At 57.5% G+C, this 17,319-nt stretch overlaps 4 protein-coding genes across 4 annotated transcripts; 1 reads left to right on the top strand and 3 right to left on the bottom strand.

Moving 5' to 3' along the window:
• Window positions 1–674: 674 nt before the first annotated feature.
• GGS23DRAFT_591735 (ankyrin repeat-containing domain protein) lies at window positions 675–1,911 on the bottom strand (the record flags this gene model as incomplete). The annotated part of the gene is made up of 4 exons (XM_051517775.1): window positions 675–1,183; window positions 1,251–1,394; window positions 1,609–1,815; window positions 1,887–1,911. The coding sequence occupies 4 exons, from the start codon at window positions 1,909–1,911 to the stop codon at window positions 675–677; spliced, it is 885 nt and encodes a 294-aa protein (XP_051376635.1).
• Window positions 1,912–5,139: 3,228 nt separating this feature from the next.
• GGS23DRAFT_608496 (uncharacterized protein) lies at window positions 5,140–7,863 on the top strand. The gene has a single exon (XM_051520212.1). The coding sequence runs from the start codon at window positions 5,587–5,589 to the stop codon at window positions 7,264–7,266; it is 1,680 nt and encodes a 559-aa protein (XP_051376636.1). The 5' UTR covers window positions 5,140–5,586; the 3' UTR covers window positions 7,267–7,863.
• On the bottom strand, window positions 7,509–9,045 carry GGS23DRAFT_591737 (uncharacterized protein; the record flags this gene model as incomplete). Its single annotated transcript, XM_051517776.1, has 2 exons — window positions 7,509–8,807; window positions 8,905–9,045. The coding sequence occupies 2 exons, from the start codon at window positions 9,043–9,045 to the stop codon at window positions 7,509–7,511; spliced, it is 1,440 nt and encodes a 479-aa protein (XP_051376637.1).
• A 4,320-nt stretch (window positions 9,046–13,365) lies between these two features.
• On the bottom strand, window positions 13,366–16,151 carry GGS23DRAFT_591738 (uncharacterized protein; the record flags this gene model as incomplete). The annotated part of the gene is made up of 5 exons (XM_051517777.1): window positions 13,366–13,984; window positions 14,080–14,424; window positions 14,481–14,800; window positions 14,866–15,561; window positions 15,984–16,151. The coding sequence occupies 5 exons, from the start codon at window positions 16,149–16,151 to the stop codon at window positions 13,366–13,368; spliced, it is 2,148 nt and encodes a 715-aa protein (XP_051376638.1).
• Window positions 16,152–17,319: the final 1,168 nt, after the last annotated feature.

The following is a 17,319-nucleotide window of genomic DNA, read 5'->3' on the forward strand; positions in this document are numbered from 1 at the left end:
TAGAATATAGTCGAAGAAGTAAATTCCAAACCCCCCTTATATTCCTTTGTCATGAAGTTCGCCGTCGCACCTGTCATATAGAGTGGCATGTGAACAATGGTACTTTTTTTTTTATGAAAATCTTTTTCTTAAATATGGTTTTGGATACTAAAGAGAAAGGAAAGCAAAAGGGGGGCGATGCGGTGTAGAAGGCAGGAAGACGTCTGAAACCTACGGTTGGCGTAAAGTGTCGCCTTTCGGGATCCAGGGTCGAGACGTCGAGACTCGCGATGGCGGGGTGCGTGAAGAGCCGTAGGTGCGGGGCTAGTCATCAGAGGGCGGGGAGACCCGGTCTCCGTCGAACATGACCGGCTAAAGATCAGGATGGTTTGGAGGGTGTCTACCGCTCTGCTCTGCTGTTGCGGTTTGTGAGTTGTGGTTGAGCCCACGGCCTGATAACGGACTCTGCCCCCTTGGTGAAGCGTGCAATACATGCCTAGGGGGTATTGGGAGATGTCTTTGGGGTTTGAAGCAGGTGTTGAAACCGAAACTATATAAAGGGGTAAGCCCCTATACCTAGGATAGATATTCAATTATCCATTTGCCTACTAGGAATTCGCCTACGGGTCTTGCACCCAGCAAAAGTTCAGGATTGATACCGCCAACCGACGCGACCATTCTTATCCCACCAGCTATCACGCTGCCAGCTTCGGTGGCTGTACTGTCCACCTTCGCCATATTTGAAGCCCCCCCCCCTTCTTCCTGTAGAGCTCATCAGACGTCAGCGCTCCTTTCTCCTCGAGCAAGTGCAAGATTTCATCTTTGCGCCATATCGGGTCCTCTGCATTCACTTCTCTGGCCTTGAGTGCTTGCGCCTTATAGTGCTCTTCGCCTGCCAGGATACGATCGTAGTGCTTTTGCCCGAGATGAACAAAATCACGAGGCGTTTTGCCTGTGTCTGATATCGGCGAAGGCTCCGCTCCTTTGTCGAGAAGAAGGCGAACACAGTCTAAATGTCCGTTGGCAGCGGCGCCGTGGAGTGGTGTCCATCCGAAGTTATTAGTGATAGGAGGGTTTACGCCATTTTCCAGGAAGAATTTGACGACCTCAGTCGCACCGTACACTGCTGCCTCGTACAGCTCATGACAGCCTTCGCGCTGTGTGAGATTGGTATCTGCACCGTAAGTAAGGAGCAGCTTGAGCACTGTCGTGGAAGTTAAGTTGGTGTATAGGTACTTCAGGAGCCTGATATCGGAACCAAAAACCCTTACCTCTTTCGTTTTCCCTATCAGCATTCGCCATCAACGCTGTTCTTCCGTTCTGATCTCTCTGGTTTACGGCCGCCCCGTGGTCGAAAAGAAGCTTAGCCATCGTGTAATCGGCCCTGGCAGTTGCCCGATGAAGCAGCGATTGTCCTTTATAGTTTTGCAAGTCGGGTGATAGTCCATGTTCCAGAAATAATTTCACCACTTTATCCCTTCCACTCTCGACAGCTATGAAGCAGGCCGTCCTGAGAAAAGCCGATTTGACTCTATCAAGCCTTGATTCAAAACTCCGTTCTCTCTTTGTTAGTATTATTGTCTGCTCCCGCGGTTTCAACAGCGTCCGTGACGTGCTCCGTAAATCTACCTTCGTATTCTTCGTCACTGGCTTGATCCATTCGATCTTCGTTGTCTAATTCGCCGTTAGAGTCGCTATCTCTCGGCTGAACGGACCTCTCACTATCGGGGTAGTCGAACTCGTAGTTAGCTTCAGAATCTTCTGCGTTCCCTCCGCCAGTATAGCTCTCGATAGGCTCGTCCTTCAGAGATAACAGGCCTAGATTGATGGGCCCGCCTGTTGACTCCAGAACAAATAAAACATCATCAGTGCTACCTATATAGGCAAAATGGAGAAGCTTCCTATACTTTTGAAGAGATCGATCAAGTTCATGTTCAGCATTTGTATCCAGAGGAGATACACCAGGAATTCGCAACTCTAGTGGTCTCATTCGGAGAGAAAACTGGGATAAGTGTGTCTTTGGGATTGCGGAAAGCAGTGTCCTGGTGACTGCCGACGAGAACGTCTTTGCGATTGACAATAGGAGCAGAACCAGAAGGCCAAAGATTCTAAGTAGCCCTTCATCCACTGGACTATCATCGGGGATGCCAATGATTCGTTAGATCATCCCTTTGTAATTCCTCTCCAATGCGTAAAGGAGGATGGCGTGGCCTTTCTTAGTTAAGAGATCAATCTCGGCACTGTTGTCCAGCAGGATGTCAGCAACAACGTCAAGCCCGCATCCAATCGCAATAATCAGGGCTGGCTGCTGGTATGGATCCAGTGCATTGACATCGGCTCCCTCCTCAATCAGCCACTGAATTAACTTAGGGTTTCCTAGGAAGACTGCAACGTGAAGAGGGGGAAGAGATTTCTGCCAAAGCGTTTCTAGACCCCGGTAACGTTTGTTGCCGTCCAGAATCGTTGAGCTTGTATCATAGACATCAAGATCGAAGAGAAGGTGGACAGAATTTTCGGTTGGGCTCTTTTTCCACGAGGGTGCGGATCGCTTCTAAGACTTCTTTATCTTCTTTAAGGTTCTGGGTCCTACGGTGGTGTTCATAAAGATATCGCCCGGCAAATTCTGCAAAAAGGTATTCAAGCTTCAACATCTCCAAGCTCGGGCCTCCAATATTGTTACTCGAAACCTGTTGAATTGGCAGAATAGACAGGTACCTAGCGCAGGCAATGGTGATTCGTCGGTCGATTTCGGGAAATTGGCTCGCTTTGATGGCCTGGAAGAATTCGTGAGCCGAAAAATGGACAAAACGGACGATGTCGTCTAAGTCTCTGATCAGAAGACCGCAACAATCCGAAATGATCTCGGTCTCTTGACGTAGATCATTTTCCTCAATGCTTCCTAGGCCCTTCTCTATTGCCAGGGCATGTCGAAGCCCATGTATTGAGAGCGGCCGAGAAGTATTACTGTCCCAGTGCCCTAGCCTCCGTGGCAAAATGCCACTATCAGACCGTAATTTTCCAGTAACAATAGTGAATCTCCGGAGTTCTTACACTTACAACTCGAATCAGGGTTCTAAGCCGATACAGTACATTGTACGCTGGAAAAGAATATGTAACTGATTAAGCTCTGAAGACGGGGTCCGCTTGTCTTTTTCGCCTGCCTGGGCTCTCTCAGTAACCAACACCACAGACACATTTCAGTTAGTTGTGGAATGAATCAGTCCTCGGACCTGGTGGGTGTTGACTTAATTTATAACCACGCCCATATGGCTGTATCCGTGCCAAATGGTTCCGCGAGTTCCAAACCCGAATTGCATGCAGAAGAGTCATCTGGATTGAATCCTTCTCACTGAGTTGTTTTTCGAAGAGCAAGGGGTGCGAGTTAACCCCCACTCGATAATATCATATTATCCATCAGATCGTCAAGAGCCTCCAATTGAGCTGGAATGCATCGATGCTCGAGAAATTGCCAATTGTTATTATAGAACAGCACAGAGAAATAAATGCCTCTTGGATGTGGGTGTTGGCAAACGATGATAGCTCCATACACTTTCTGCAACACGGCATACAGAGCTACCGTACTTCGTGACCACGAGATAATAATTCACGGCTACGAGCAGCAACAAGGTAACTTACGGGTTCTCAGATGATAGAACATGATAAGACAGTTTTACTGATCCGACCGAGGATCTACTGCATGCGTGGTAATAGCGCAAGTAAACCGTGGCTTCGACTTCGCAAGTTTTCGCGCAGCCTGGCTGACGAGACCACCAGCCAAGGCGATAGGCGATGCGACACTGCTCAGCAGGCTGTGACCTCAACTAACCATAAGATAGACCTACACCAAATTCGCTCATGCCTCTCTGACGTGGGATATTATGCCCACCCCCTCCAGTTTGACGTGGAGCCCGATGGGCTAAACAAACAAGGTGGTTCCTTGCCTCCAACAGGGGAACAAGGTTGACCACGATGGCTTGCAGCGGACATTGCAGAAAATTTCGTGTTGGTTTTTCAACGGCCACGTACAAGTGAAAATCCCTTAGCCGATACTCTCTGGACGCGAGGCTGGCGGCGTTGTCGTGGCCACTTCGTCCGGTCTGTGGCTGCGGAACCTCCACCCATTTCTCGAGAACGATCTCTCTTGTCGGTCGTGGTCAAACTTGGAGAGGACGATTTCGACCGGGTGATTCAAAACTGTAAACCACCAGCTCGCCGCCCTTCTTAGCTTCTCCGACGTCGCTGAGTCTCCGGAAGCGATGATGAGGGTGGGCCAATCTCGGCCGTTGGTGGTTGCTAAGTATGAGGCTCAAAAGGAGGGCCCGAGTGTTTTAGTGGAACTGATGCTATCCCATCTCGATACTGCAGCCACGGCGTACTTGAAACTCTCGAGGCATATCGAGGATATTTTCGGCGTGCCGCGCTTCGTGGTGTAATGCTATCAAGAAGGCTGGGTTGCAGGGTATATGGGTGGACGATGATGAAAGGTTAGGGCGCCATCGGTCCCAGAGAGAGAGGCGTGTTCCAGCACGAGAAGGGGGCCCGGTTCGGGAGATGCTCCCGAGGATAGCACGCCTGCCGCGACTGGTAACAGGCGCCAGTGGGCGGCCAGGCCCTGCCGACATTTCACGGCCAGAGCGGCCTGCTATTCCTGGAGAATGTCCTGGGTAAGGCCGTAGATTAGCATTCTAATTCTAATCGCACATAGACCGTCCGCCGGCGGACTAGACGTTGGGCCAAGTCGCCACCATTGCCCGAAACCAGGGCATTGCCGATGCCGATCCGAATCGATCGAATCCTGTGTCGTGTGCCATCGCTAGCGGCGCCTTGCCGGTTGAATTCGATAGTCTCTTCCTCCGACGGCCGGGCCGTGAGGGCGACGTTATTATTGGCATCCCTAATCTTCAAGTTGGGGTCAGCAGCGACAGAGCCGCGCGAGTTACCTCGGGAGGGCTATCGTCTGCGCACCTAGTTGGCACCCATACCCAGCAGCAGTAGCGGTACCTGGGTACCTAGTATTTGACCGCCAATACGGACTCCCTGCTGAGGCTATCCCGGGGTGTCCTGTGGGGCGCGTTACGTTAATCGAGGAATAAAAGGAATAGGCTATAGCGATAGGCTATAACGCGTACGATTATCGCGTAATATCAACGCCTCGAGGTATGCCTTAAAGATTGATCAAATCTTAAGGCTTTCTGGTAAGACCGGGGCAGATGTGTCACGTGGTCACGCGAGAGACGGTACGGATTGCCTAGGGGAAGCAATTTCTACATGGGTAGTAGGTAGCAAAAGTGGTGTATATACCTAGGTCGAGGGTATAAACTTACCCCCCCTGTTTCTTGGGCGTCCTATACCTATAACGACTTTTGCCATCTATTACCTAGGTATGTAGGCAGCATATCTTCGCGCATCATCCATCCGCCAGGAAACCTCCCAACCTCCCCCTACCGTACTCTCTAAAGCAGCAGGACAAGAAGCAGGCAGGCCTGCAAACCAGCAGCACAGTAATAGTGTTACACGCAGCAAAGCTCACCCGCGCCGAATACGCAACGAGGAGAGAGCAAAGCACCAGGCGCTGACTCCCCCTCCCTTACGACAACGCCCCGAGCCATGGAATCCGGCGACGCGGCGCACGAGGCGGCTGTGGCCGCCATCGCGGCGCGGGTGCGGGAGTTCTACGAGCGGCGGGCGCCGTTCCAGGTGTACCACGGGGGGACGCACAGCACGCGGGGGCAGCATAAGACGCGGGGGGATACCGTGGACACGAGCGGGCTGCGGCGGGTGCTCGGGATCGACGGGCCGCGGCAGGTAGCGCTGGTCGAGCCGAACGTGACGATGGGGGCGCTGGTGGCGGCAGCGGCGGAGCGCGACCTGGTGCCGGTGGTGGTGCCGGGGTTCCCGGGGATCACGGTGGGCGGCGCGTTCAGCGGCACGTCGCTGGAGAGCAGCTCGTGCCGGCACGGGCCGTTCGACGCGGCCGTCGCCCGCGTCGAGCTCGTCCTCGCCGACGGCTCCGTCCGCGCCGCCGACCAGGACCACGCAAGCCCCGACCTCTTCTGGGCCGCCGCCTCCGCCTTCGGCACCCTCGCCGTCGTCACCCTCCTCGAGGTCCGCCTCCGCCCCGCCCGCCCCTTCGTCCGCCTCGCCCACACCCCCGCCGCCTCCTTCGCCGACGCCAACCGCCTCCTCCGCGACGCCGTCCTCGAGCCCGCCATCGACTTCGTCGACGCCATCGCCTTCGCCCCCGACTCCATCGTCGTCTGCACCGGCATAATCGTCGACGCCCTCCCGCGCGACGCGTCCCAGGACGGCTTCGGCGGCGACGGCGCCGCCGCCGCCCCCGGGAAGAAGAAGGAGAAGAACAACAAGGTCCAGCCGCGGCGCTACCTCGGGCGCTGGGACCCGTGGTTCTACCTCGACGTGCGCGAGCGCGTGGCGCGGCCGGGCCGGGCCGTCGTCGACTTCGTGCCGCTCGTCGACTACCTCTTCCGGTGGGAGCGGGGCGCGTTCTGGATCGGGCGCCACGTCTTCTCGTACTTCTGGGCGCCCTTCAACCGGCTCACCCGCGCCGCCCTCGACTCCTGCCTGCGCCCCCGCCTCATGTACCCCGCCCTGCACGCCAGCCGCCTCGCCGACGCCTACGTCATCCAGGACGCCGCCGTGCCCTGGTACGTCGGCGGCACCGAGGCCGACGCCGACGGCGCCGACGAGGAGCTCTTCCGCTGGGCTGGCGCCGAGCTCGGCATCTACCCCATGTGGCTGTGCCCCATCCGCGTCTACCGCAACGGCCCCGACGCCGCCCACGGCCTGCACGCCGCGTTCGCCGACCCGTCCCGCGCCATGTTCCGCCTCAACATCGGCATCCGGGGCCCGCCGCGCCCCCGCCCGTCGCCCGAGTCGCCGTCGTCGTCGTCGTCGTCGTCGTCCGCCGTCCGAAACGTCGCCCAAGCCGACCGCGCCCTCGAGCGCAAGCTTCTTACCTTGCGCGGCCAGAAGTTGCTGTATGCGCGCGTGCACTACTCCGAAGCCGAATTCTGGAGCGTCTACGACCGCCCCACCTACGACGCCGACCGCGTGCGCTACCACGCCGATCACCTGCCCAGCGTATACGACAAGGTCCGGACGCGCGACGGCGACGCGGGAGAGGCCAAGGATGAGAAGACTTCGTGGATGCCCCGCGCGCTGCGCAAGGCCCGTCCGTTCCAGGGACTCTATGGCGTGTACAAGGCCTGGCGCGGCAGTGACTACGTCCTTAAGCCCGAGAAGCCCGCGTCACCAAAGAGGTTTTGAGCGCGTGACTACTTTGACAGCGTCTCGGTGGCAGAATTTGGAGAGTGACATGAGTCTGAAAGGTGTTTTTATAAATAATCTACGGTGTTCTATTCGGTGTACTACGAGTCAGGAGGGTTCCTTGGAGGCTGTGAGGCGTCACGCGGTGTTTTCAAAAAAATTTTTGCTTCTATTCCAAGACTATTTGTAGACTAACCCAAGTGAACCCCAGTTTTCCGGACAATTAGCCTCCCCTACCCGCTCTACGACGAGAACTTGACAACGTAAGCGCCGCGCTCGATCGTGTTGATGAGGATGTAGCCGCTCTTGAAGTAGGGATAGTGGCTCCAGGTGCCCTGGAACGCGATCTGGCCACCGCCCTCGGCGTTGTCGTCCTCTGGGTAGATATCGAAGTAGGCTACCTCGGTGACGCCCGCGCCCGTCGGGTCCTCGGGGATCGACGACACGTCGAGCACGTTCAGGCCGCCGCCGTAGTTGCTCTGATACAAAAGCCCGCCGTTGACGAACTGGTTGTGGTCGATACCCTTGCGCAAACCCTGGTAGTAGCCGGTCTGCTTGGGGGCCTCGAGAGACGAGATGTCCCAGATGTACGTGATCGGGTAGCCCGCGGCGCCAGGGCCGGCGCGGTCGTACTCGTCGTACTCGTCGTCGAGCACGAGGTACTGCTGCCACTGCTCGTCGAGGACCCAACCCTGGTGCGTGTAGCTGGCGCCCTCGTAGCTGGTCCGCGAGATGATGGACGGGTTCTTCTTGTCCGTCACGTTATAGATCGTCAACGTGTCCTCGTTGTACCCGTAGCAGATGTCCTCGCCGACATACTTCTCGTCGGGGCCCCGGTAGATCAGGCACTGGGCGTCGTGCACGTAGCCGTCAGCAGCTGCGCAGCCGGGCGACGTCAGGTTCGAGAAGTCCGACAGGTCGATGAAGATGAGGCCCGAGGCGCACTTGTCGCTGCGCGGCTGGGAGCCAGAGGCGACGGCGTAGCCGGCCTCCTCGTTAGTCTGAACGGTGTGGGAACGGCCGATGGGCAGGCCGTTGAAGTGGCTGATGTCGTCCTCGTTGTTGAAGGTGACGGGGTTGGCGGGGTCGACGTCGAGGAGCTTGGTCAGGTCGAAGAACTGGACGCCGTGGTTTACGGCTTCGCTACCGATGACGATGTAGCTCTTGTAGCCCTTGATCTCGCGCCATAGGGACGGCTGCGCGGCAGGGTACTGCGGTAGCCGGCCGAGGTAGACCAACTTGCCCGCGGGGGTGATCTCGGCGAAAGCAGAGCCGTCAGACTGGGCAATGGCGACGAACTCGCGACCGTCAGGGCTGGTCCAGCCCCAAGAACCAGCGCCCTCGCCACCGTTGCTGCCGAGGTCGGCGTGGGACTGGAAGTCGTACAGGTCGAGCCCCTTGCACCTGAAGGTGTAGAGCGGGTCACCGACCACGAGCGCAGCTACCCCGTCGACGCAGGCAACCACATCGACGCTTGTGTTCATGCTCTTGTACTGACTCGAGTCGAACAGGCCCTGCTCTCTCCGGCCGGCCCAGTAGGTCTATGTAGGATGTCACGGTCAGCATGTGACTTCGTCGTCCCCTCCGCCCCCGGATTCACGGTGCTCGGCAGAGCTTCGAGCGGCTGATGACTCTTACCTCCTTAGTCTCCATGATGCTGTTGTGTCGGAGACCGCTGGCGAAGATCTCGGCCCCCCGCTCGTCGTCTGGAGGCAGCTCCTTCGCCAGCACGCAGCTGGAGAGGGCCGCGACGGCGATCGCGTTCAGAGCGTACTTCATCCTGCGTAGCTAGTGGCGCCGACTCAGACTTGGTGTGCCGGGTAGTCGTTGGAAGGGAGGTGAGCAGAGACTTGGGGGCTGTCTGGCGAGGCTGTCGTCTCCGCGAGGCCTTAAGTATTCGTCCCAGGTCGGCGCGCCCGGGCGCTCGACTGGGGCGGCTCGGGTCGGGAAGCCGGCTGGGTCGATAGACCTGATCGCATATCGACGAGGATGCGGGCGGCTGTAAGCAATGGCATCATGGACGTAGATACTGTCGTAGCATGCCAATCTACCCAAAGCGGTAGGTGGGTGGTCGTTTTAATTTGTAGGGTCAGCGCGGTATCAACCGGATTCTCGAGTATCCTCCGGCACTTTGGCTACGCCTGGAGCTTGGCGGATAATGAGTCCGCAGACTGGAGAATCGCGGTACTGGGGCAGCGTCCCTGTCCGCGCTCCTCTCGTGCCCATGGGAACCTGGGTCCGGTCGCTAGCAGCGCCGACCAATAGGCGAACGGGATGTCCGTATGGCATAGACGCCCGGAAATTCGTGACCGGGCCCCCTCTCTGATGCTATCTCTGCCAATTGCCGAGAAAGGCAGGCCAACCGCACACGCCACGCCGTCCCCATCTCCTCACCGTCTCTGAGCCGTTGGGGGCTCTTGGCGGCTCTCTGCTTCGTGACCCAGTAACGATGTGACCCTCACGCGTCGCGGCAAGGGAGAGAAAGCTGGGCCTCGGGGGGCCCGTCAAGGTCCTCGCTACTGGGCACGTCTGCACGCCTCTGCTACCACCTGCGTCTTCGTATTCTCTGGGGGTTCCGGCCGCTTCCAGCCCCGGCCGCCTTAGCTATCGTCATAACGGTGACATATTCCCTAACTGCGTAAAGGGCCGAATTCTCCTGCCCATCACAGACCTACACGCAATACATAACACAGGACGCACGCTTCTGGAGGGAGCACCTACGCAGGCCATATTTGTCGAGTTGTGGCAAGTCATATATCGCGATGCGAACACAATCGACCATCCCGACTTACGCAGCGGTGCGTGTGAGGTCCCCCCGCCCCTCGACCAGGGCGACATCGTAATCTCCTACAAATGATATCTTGCCGTTCTGTCTGTCTCTGTGCGTCCTTCTCGTTTCTGCCCTATCTCTGATGGCAGATACGGGGTCCGTCCTGTGGCGACGGGCGGCGGAGCTGTCCGGGGGGGGAGGGGGAGCGAGTCGATCCCAGGCACAGACGGCAAGAAGCCGAAGCCCGATTTAGGAAACTCGACTGGACACAACTCGGTCGAGAAAGCTGGCTGGATAGGTGTGCCAGCTTGGTTACTTGCTTACTTAGGAAGCTCTCGGTCCTGGCGAGGGAAGAGGGTCGATCGAGCGGCGTGTCGCCCAATGATGACGGGGAGGTGGGAAAGGGGAGAAGGGGGAGCAGGAGGAGGAAGAGAGGGAGGGGGGGGGGGAACCCAGCAGCATCTGGCGAACTAAATCCGGAATTGAAAGCATGGGGGGTTGCGTCAGGCTGTCTTAGGCTAATATGATGGTGTTTATGTAATACGCTCCTCAGCAAGCTCTCCTTCCGAAACCACGGTGGTCGAACAGAGGGGAGGTGCTTGGCTGCTCCGCATCCCGTAGCCCGAAGGGGCAGCCCGTCTTCGCAGCTGCTGGGATTGGGGGCCGACGAGGACGCGACGGAAACCCCCCATCAGGCGCCTGCCCGAAACATCGAGGTACCTGTTGCGCATAGAGGTACCTAATTGTAGATTACCTCAGGCACTGAGGTACTTCTTGTACCTACCTTAGGTACCTACACCTACCTAAGGTACTCAAATGCACGTAGTAATGGCCGAGATGAATAAAGGCAGTACCTAATATCGAACGAAAGACTTACTACTACGGCGGCCGCGGTGCGATAATGGCGCTAGCTGGCATTGGCCTGGACTTCACCGACGGCGACATCTGAGGTGGGATGGCCCATCGCTGAACCTGTACGGTTCAAGAGCGTCGAATCTGGGTCGTGATGGCTGGGAAGCGAAGCGAAGCGGGAATGATCCCTGCCGGACCAAAGAGAGAGAGAGAGAGGGAGGGGGAGAAGAAGAACGACAATATTCCCGGCGGCCTATCTCTCTTCCTTATCGGGGCGGTCCCCCAGCCCACCCCCAGCTAGCGCTCGTAACCGACCGGAGTCGATCCCCGCGCTATCACATATCACTTTCACAAATCTCGCGCCAGCACGTCCCTCCCATTCCCCCATTCCCCGTGACACCCCCCCGTCCCCATCCTTGGTAAGCATGCTGTGTCTCTGCCCCAGCCGGCAAACCGGATGGCTTGCCTGTCTGCCTGTCTGTATGTATGTAGGCAAGTCAGCCCGCCTCGGATCCCCTACCTACAGCAGGTATAATATAGCGTGAATCATCATGTGTACCTACGCCGCTCGCTATCTCACCTGCATACCTGCCTACCCACCCACCCAGGCACCTACATCACGCAGTCATATCCATTACCTTTCTCTCCCCCTTTCTGTCTCTCCTGCCTCCCCTCCCCTCCCCTCCCCTCCACTCTCCCTTCGAGCCCTCTCGGCCTACTCCCACGCGCCTCGAGCCGAGGTTGACTCCGCACTTAGCATATACGTCTGCACGCGCTCGATTAGGCAGGTAGGTAGGTACCTATTATAACTGTACGCGCCTCCATAGCACGCTTCTAAAAGAAGACCCGCCGACACCGACGCTGACGCCGAACGTCGTCGTCCTCTCCGTCGCCGTCGCCGCACGCGTACCTCGCTAGCCCTCGCGCCGCCATCCGTCGGGCCAATAGCGGGCTGCAGGCCAGGCCGACGGTTCGCGTTTCGAGAGGATCCCCATCCAGGGGGTCCCGCCTCGGTGGGAGGACGCGCGAGGGCGAGCAGACGGCGCGCATAGGGGCCGAGCGGCCCACACGGCTGGCGGGGCTAGTGCTGCGTAGGTAGGTAGGTAGGTAAAGGCCAGGAGAGACGGCCTGCCCCAGGGATGCATGCGTGCCGTCGTGGGAAGTTCCCGTATGAGGGGTTCTAAGTTGCGCCTTAGTTAGAGCAGTGCCTTGGGTACCGAGGTAGGTAGGTTAGGTGCCGGATGTGGCGTAGCCAGGCACACGAGACCGGAGACGACTTACGTGATTAGGTATAGAGGTTGCCCAGAAGGCTAGCCACCTCGGATAGCGACAGCCAGGAATCCATAGCCAGGAATCCATAGCCAGGGTCTGTTTGGCCTGCATATCGAACATTCTGACGCCTCCGGTGCTAAAAGGATCCATACGTACGTCCAAGCATCAGGTGGGGACACACCTACCTACCTACCTACCTACCTGACTAGTTTAGCTACCTATATGTTAGTGGACGAGCTAATGCCAGTAACAGCCCGCCATATATAACAACCTATACCTAAACATCAACGACGCCAAAGTCTTCCATGCTAGACGAGCACCCAAAGTACAACAAAGTAACCCCCTCCCCAAGGAGACTGAAAACAACAAAAAACGACTAGAGGAAGACGGGGGCGAAAGAGGGAGAAGGGCGAGCAAAAACGAGCAAGAGAGAAAATCAGCAAAACCCCCGCCAACCCCCTCCCCGCCTGCCTCTCTGCCTACCCCATACCTACGTAGCTACCTCTCAACCTCCCAAATCGACGCCGTACGCCAGGCAAGGTGATCACGACAGACAGATTCGTACATCTGATCGTAGACTTGCAGGACCGGATATCTCTTTTTTTTCTCTCGCTTTTCTCGTGTATATATACGCATAGAATTGTATATATATAGATATATATAAAATCCCATGTCCAATCTCTCTTCTCTTGAGGCCAGAATCGAAACCCGCTGATAAATAACGTCTGCGGCATTTCCGAAAGGGCTCCAGCCTAGAAGCGAGCCTCGTCTCGAATCACCACGTCCTCACCCAAGCCAACCTGGTCGGCTGGGAGGACGGGATGAAAAAAAAAAAACATCTACCCAAAGCTCGCTCGCTCACTCGCTTACTTACGAGTTCACAAATTCGTCGTGAATAAGCCCAGCCGGCTGCCTGGCGGGACGGGGAATCGCTGGCGTGAATCGTTCGTCATCTCCATAATGTCGCTGCCGGATCCTCTCGTGCGTAGAAGAATCGTGAATGCCACTTCAAACCTAACCTCAATGCAAATGTTCCCCCAGTTGTCGGTAATTGAGGGGCGTCGTCCCCAGCTCTCCTTGTAAATAAACGCCTGATATGCCCCTCTGCAAGCGCCCCCTTTGGTCCAACTCCGCCCCCCCTCCGCTCCCCTTGAAAAAAACACCACAGTTAACTTGAAGAGAGAGATAGGCGGGCTTTCGTCCCATCACGGCCTCGGCCTCCCGGGTTCTGCCGAGCTACCACCCTGGCCCGCAATTTCGGAATCGAGGGAGAGCATCCCGTATTCCCGGACGAGGTACTCCAGCGACCTCTTCGTCGGGCCGGTGTCGGGCGTGTGGATGGGTACCTGCCACTGTGCCCGGACGTATTTCACCATGAGTGGCGGGTCGTCCTCGGAGGTGCCGATCTCGCTCGCAGTCGTGGGCGGAGGGGACGAGGCGAAGAGGTGGGTGCGCAGCAAGTCAAAGTCGTTCTCCTTCATCCGGTCACGCATCAGCCGGAAGACGAGCACGGCGATATGGTAGTTGTGCCCTTGGTCGTACAAGCCTTTGGCGCACAGGACTAGCGTAGACCGTAGGGCCTCGAGGTCCTCCGGCTCCGTAGCGTTGTGCAACTTCTCTAATGTCGTGTCACCGAGGAGCATAAGATACTGCATCAGCAGCGGGTCGTAACACTCGAAACTATGCCGCAGGTAATACAGACGTAGTAGAGTCTCCAGCCGCACTTCCGCGTATCTGATGATGTTATGCCAGGTCACCTCTAGGTTGGGCGTAAGCTTTACGGGGAAGCGCATAATCGAGATCAAGATGCCGTAATATTCCAAGCTAAGGCGATCGCATATTAATTAGTTGAGCCAGACGACCCCGAGAGTATCAGAATTCGGCGGCGGCCATCGTCGCGACAGGAAGCTTGCACTTACTGAATTTTGAGGTGGTCTGGAAGCACAACTCTCGTCGGCGCCAGAGTTTCCGGGAGGTCCGCAAACCACGCGTCGAGCCTAGACTTCAGATCGAGGACCTTCTGGGCGGTTGCGTTGGGAGGCTTTCCCACCACGAAAACCTCGCCAGCTATGTCGTTCATGAGCTTCCGCAGGTCGAAGTTCGTCCGGATGACGTGGCTGAGGTTGATGGGAAACAAGGTCTGGCTTAACGGGTAGCGCACCCATATCTCGCCATACCATTGGGGGTCGACTCGGGGGTCGGGAAGCGGATATTGCGGAGGGTGGCTAATCAGAGGAGGGATGCCGAAGTAGAAGCCTTGCCAACTATGTTCCGTTTAGCAAAAGAACGACTCCAGGATCCACCGTTTCCGCCAACGTACGCTTGCCAGCAAAAGAGCCCCCAGGCCGTAAACGCCCGCGCCTTCCGTACCGCCTCGTCGTCGGTGCCCGCGGTAGCGCTGAAGATGTTCAGGTTATATGCCATAGCGATGGCTTGCGACAGGTATGACGTGCCGACCTTGTCCATAGCAGTAGTGGTGGCCACGATGCTCAGCACGATGGCTGCTTGGATCGTCGTTAGATTGCTTGTGCTCTTCCGGCTCTCTATGTCCCATAGTCTTCTTGCCTCGGCCGAGAACTGATACGCAAGCGTATGCGGAAGCCAAAACTTGGTGCGGTCAGGGATATCGCGGCACATGTGCTGTGGAGGTGAGAGTCAGCCGGCGGACTGCCCTCGCTCGTTTCGTTCGTTCGCGTCAGACTTACGCAGGCGGCAGCGAGCACGGCGTTGACCAGCAGAGACGAACAGAAGCGTTCCCGCCCAGCAGCCATGTCGTCGAGGAAGTATTTCAGGTGAAAGGCTGCGGTCCACGGATGCTGGTAGTAGGTGTAGGCGGTGAGGAGCCGTCGCAAGAGGTGGTCGTTGGACGTGACAGTGGTCCACTTCGAGACGACCACATTGGAAAAGTTGGGGTCGATAATCTGAGCCGCGTGGAAGGGCTTGAGGTATCGATCGTCGCTAGATCCCTGGAGCTGCTGCGAAAGGTGAGAAGAGCCAAGAGAGGGGAGATCATTGAATGTGGTTTCAAATACGAAGGAGCGTAAGTAGAGGTTATCCGGCAACAGGATGGAAGCAGGCATTTCAGCTTTGTAGGGGAATTCATAGCGACGACGGGATTCAGGGGCTAGGGAGAGTTGAATGAGCAGATCCCCATCCTTTGCGTGACGGAGGACGGAGCCGACGTCGGCGCCGGACCGGATCCTGCGCAGGATCTCGACGGACTCAGTGTCCGACTTGGTCTTGAGGAAGTCGAAGAGCTCCTCGTACGGCGTGATCCGGTCCTGCAGCTCGCTGTGCTTTCGCTTGAGGGCCTGGGAGTGCGTTTCCGCCGGAGCCGTAGCATATTGGCAGTCGGTGCCGTGCCGGACGCAGAGGCTGCACCTGGGGCGCTCAGCATTACACTACCAGACACGACGAGGTTAGCGGGTGAGGTGTATAACGATGTCCCGGGTTCGACGAGCATCACGTGCTGCCCTCGCGTCCTATTGGAGAGGAGGGGGGGGGGGAGAGACGGCAGGAGAACAGGTCGGCAGGCATTTCGTCTCGGTCTCGTCTCTGCCGCCTCCTCTCCTCTCGTCCCCCCCCCCCCTCCCCTTCTCCTCCTTCCTTTCCCGTCATCGCCGTCATCATCTCCTCTCCCTCTCCCTCTCCTCTCCCTCTCCCTCTCCCTCTCCCTCTCCCTCTCCCTCTCCCTCTCCCTCCTCCTCCTCCTCCTCCTCCTCTTCTTCTTCCTCTTCTTCCTCTCCCCTCCCCCCTCCCCTTCTTCCACCTCCTCCCCCTCCTCCTCCCCCCCAAGCAGAGAGATCGCGTTTGTAGGACCTACCTTCGACTTCCGCTTCCGGCAGGCCTCGCACGCGGCTGTGACCTGGCGCCTCCCTCTCGAGCCGGCACCGACGGAAGCCCGACTCGAGCTTCCAACGGGTGCGGGTGCGAGCGGCAGCAGGCCAGGGCGACGTGGGTTCGGGTGTATGGCTCTCGTGGCAGGGTCCATGCCGGGGCCTGACTCCAGACTGCTGCTCTCCAGACTGCGAGAAGATGAGGAAGAAAGAATGGCGCGCTGTAGGCTGTCGGCCACCTCCTGAATGTCACCCGCACCTGACCCTTCCATAATTAATAACAGCAGCCCGCAGCTTCCCCCTCGCTCTCGATTGCTCAATTGTCCTACGTCCAGTACGTATGGGATGTACCTGCCGCTCCTCGCGGAGTTTTTTCCGGCTAGGTCTAAAGCCTTCGAGCCCGTCCCCAAGAGACGGGAGGCGAGGTACCCGATATGTATACGATGAGCCGGCGCTGCTGGGCTCAATACTGCGGCGGTACCCGTCCTGGGCCAGATGTCAGTCGCTGACCAGGTAGTCCAGGCTAGTTCAGCCACTCTAGCCACTTGGGGCTAAGGCTGTCGGAGCTATCTCCGCAAATCACCCGATAGCCCTCGCTCTAGGGGAGCCGGGGCCGCCATACCCGCCTGCCCAAGTCCCCCAGTGTCCCCCAGGTCGCTTATTATACACCCAACAGCAAAACAGCCCAACAACACATGCCACGCCGCAGACGCCATGCGTATGTACCGAATGCACCGGATCGGAGGGGGTGTACATACCGGTGCCGTGACGTTCAGGTACCTGGGCCACCCAGCGTGCGTTGTAGCGATACATACACGTATGGAGGTGTGTAGGTCGTCTGTATCGTCTTAACCTCCAAGGCTACCTCGGACACGCCTTCGTACATACATACCTGGTACGTAGCTCCTTGTATCTCTCCCTCCTCTCTCTCTCTCTCTCTCTCCTATAACCGGGCTCCACCGACGGGATTCTTATTTAATGAGCAGAAACGCCGTCCTGCGCGTTGTTATGGGGACCGGTATCTTGGTAACGCTTTCGACGCAATCCCGCCAGGGTGGCAAAAAGTCCTGCCTTCGAACTTCGCCGGCCGCCGTATACGATGTATACATAAGAACCAACGTGTGTATACCTATGTATGTAGGTATGTACATATATGAGGATCAACGACCGGTCTGCTGCTGCCGCTGCTAACTCGTTAGGAGGCCGGCCGGCGCCAAGGTTTCCCGCTCGCCTAACACTTTGGGCGGAGCGGAACGACGCGAGGAATGGTGTCACAGCGAGCGGAAGCCATTTTAAATAAGTGGCCACTAGGCCGGTCGTCTC

Source organism: Durotheca rogersii, assembly GCF_024521655.1.
Source record: "Durotheca rogersii strain YMJ 92031201 chromosome Unknown GGS23scaffold_1, whole genome shotgun sequence".
In the NCBI taxonomy this organism is placed as follows: domain Eukaryota; kingdom Fungi; phylum Ascomycota; class Sordariomycetes; order Xylariales; family Xylariaceae; genus Durotheca; species Durotheca rogersii.

What these genes read in the sequence shown, in the direction of transcription:
- GGS23DRAFT_608496 (XM_051520212.1), top strand. Translation starts at nt 5,587, where the DNA reads ATGGAATCCGGCGACGCGGCGCACGAGGCGGCTGTGGCCGCCATCGCG.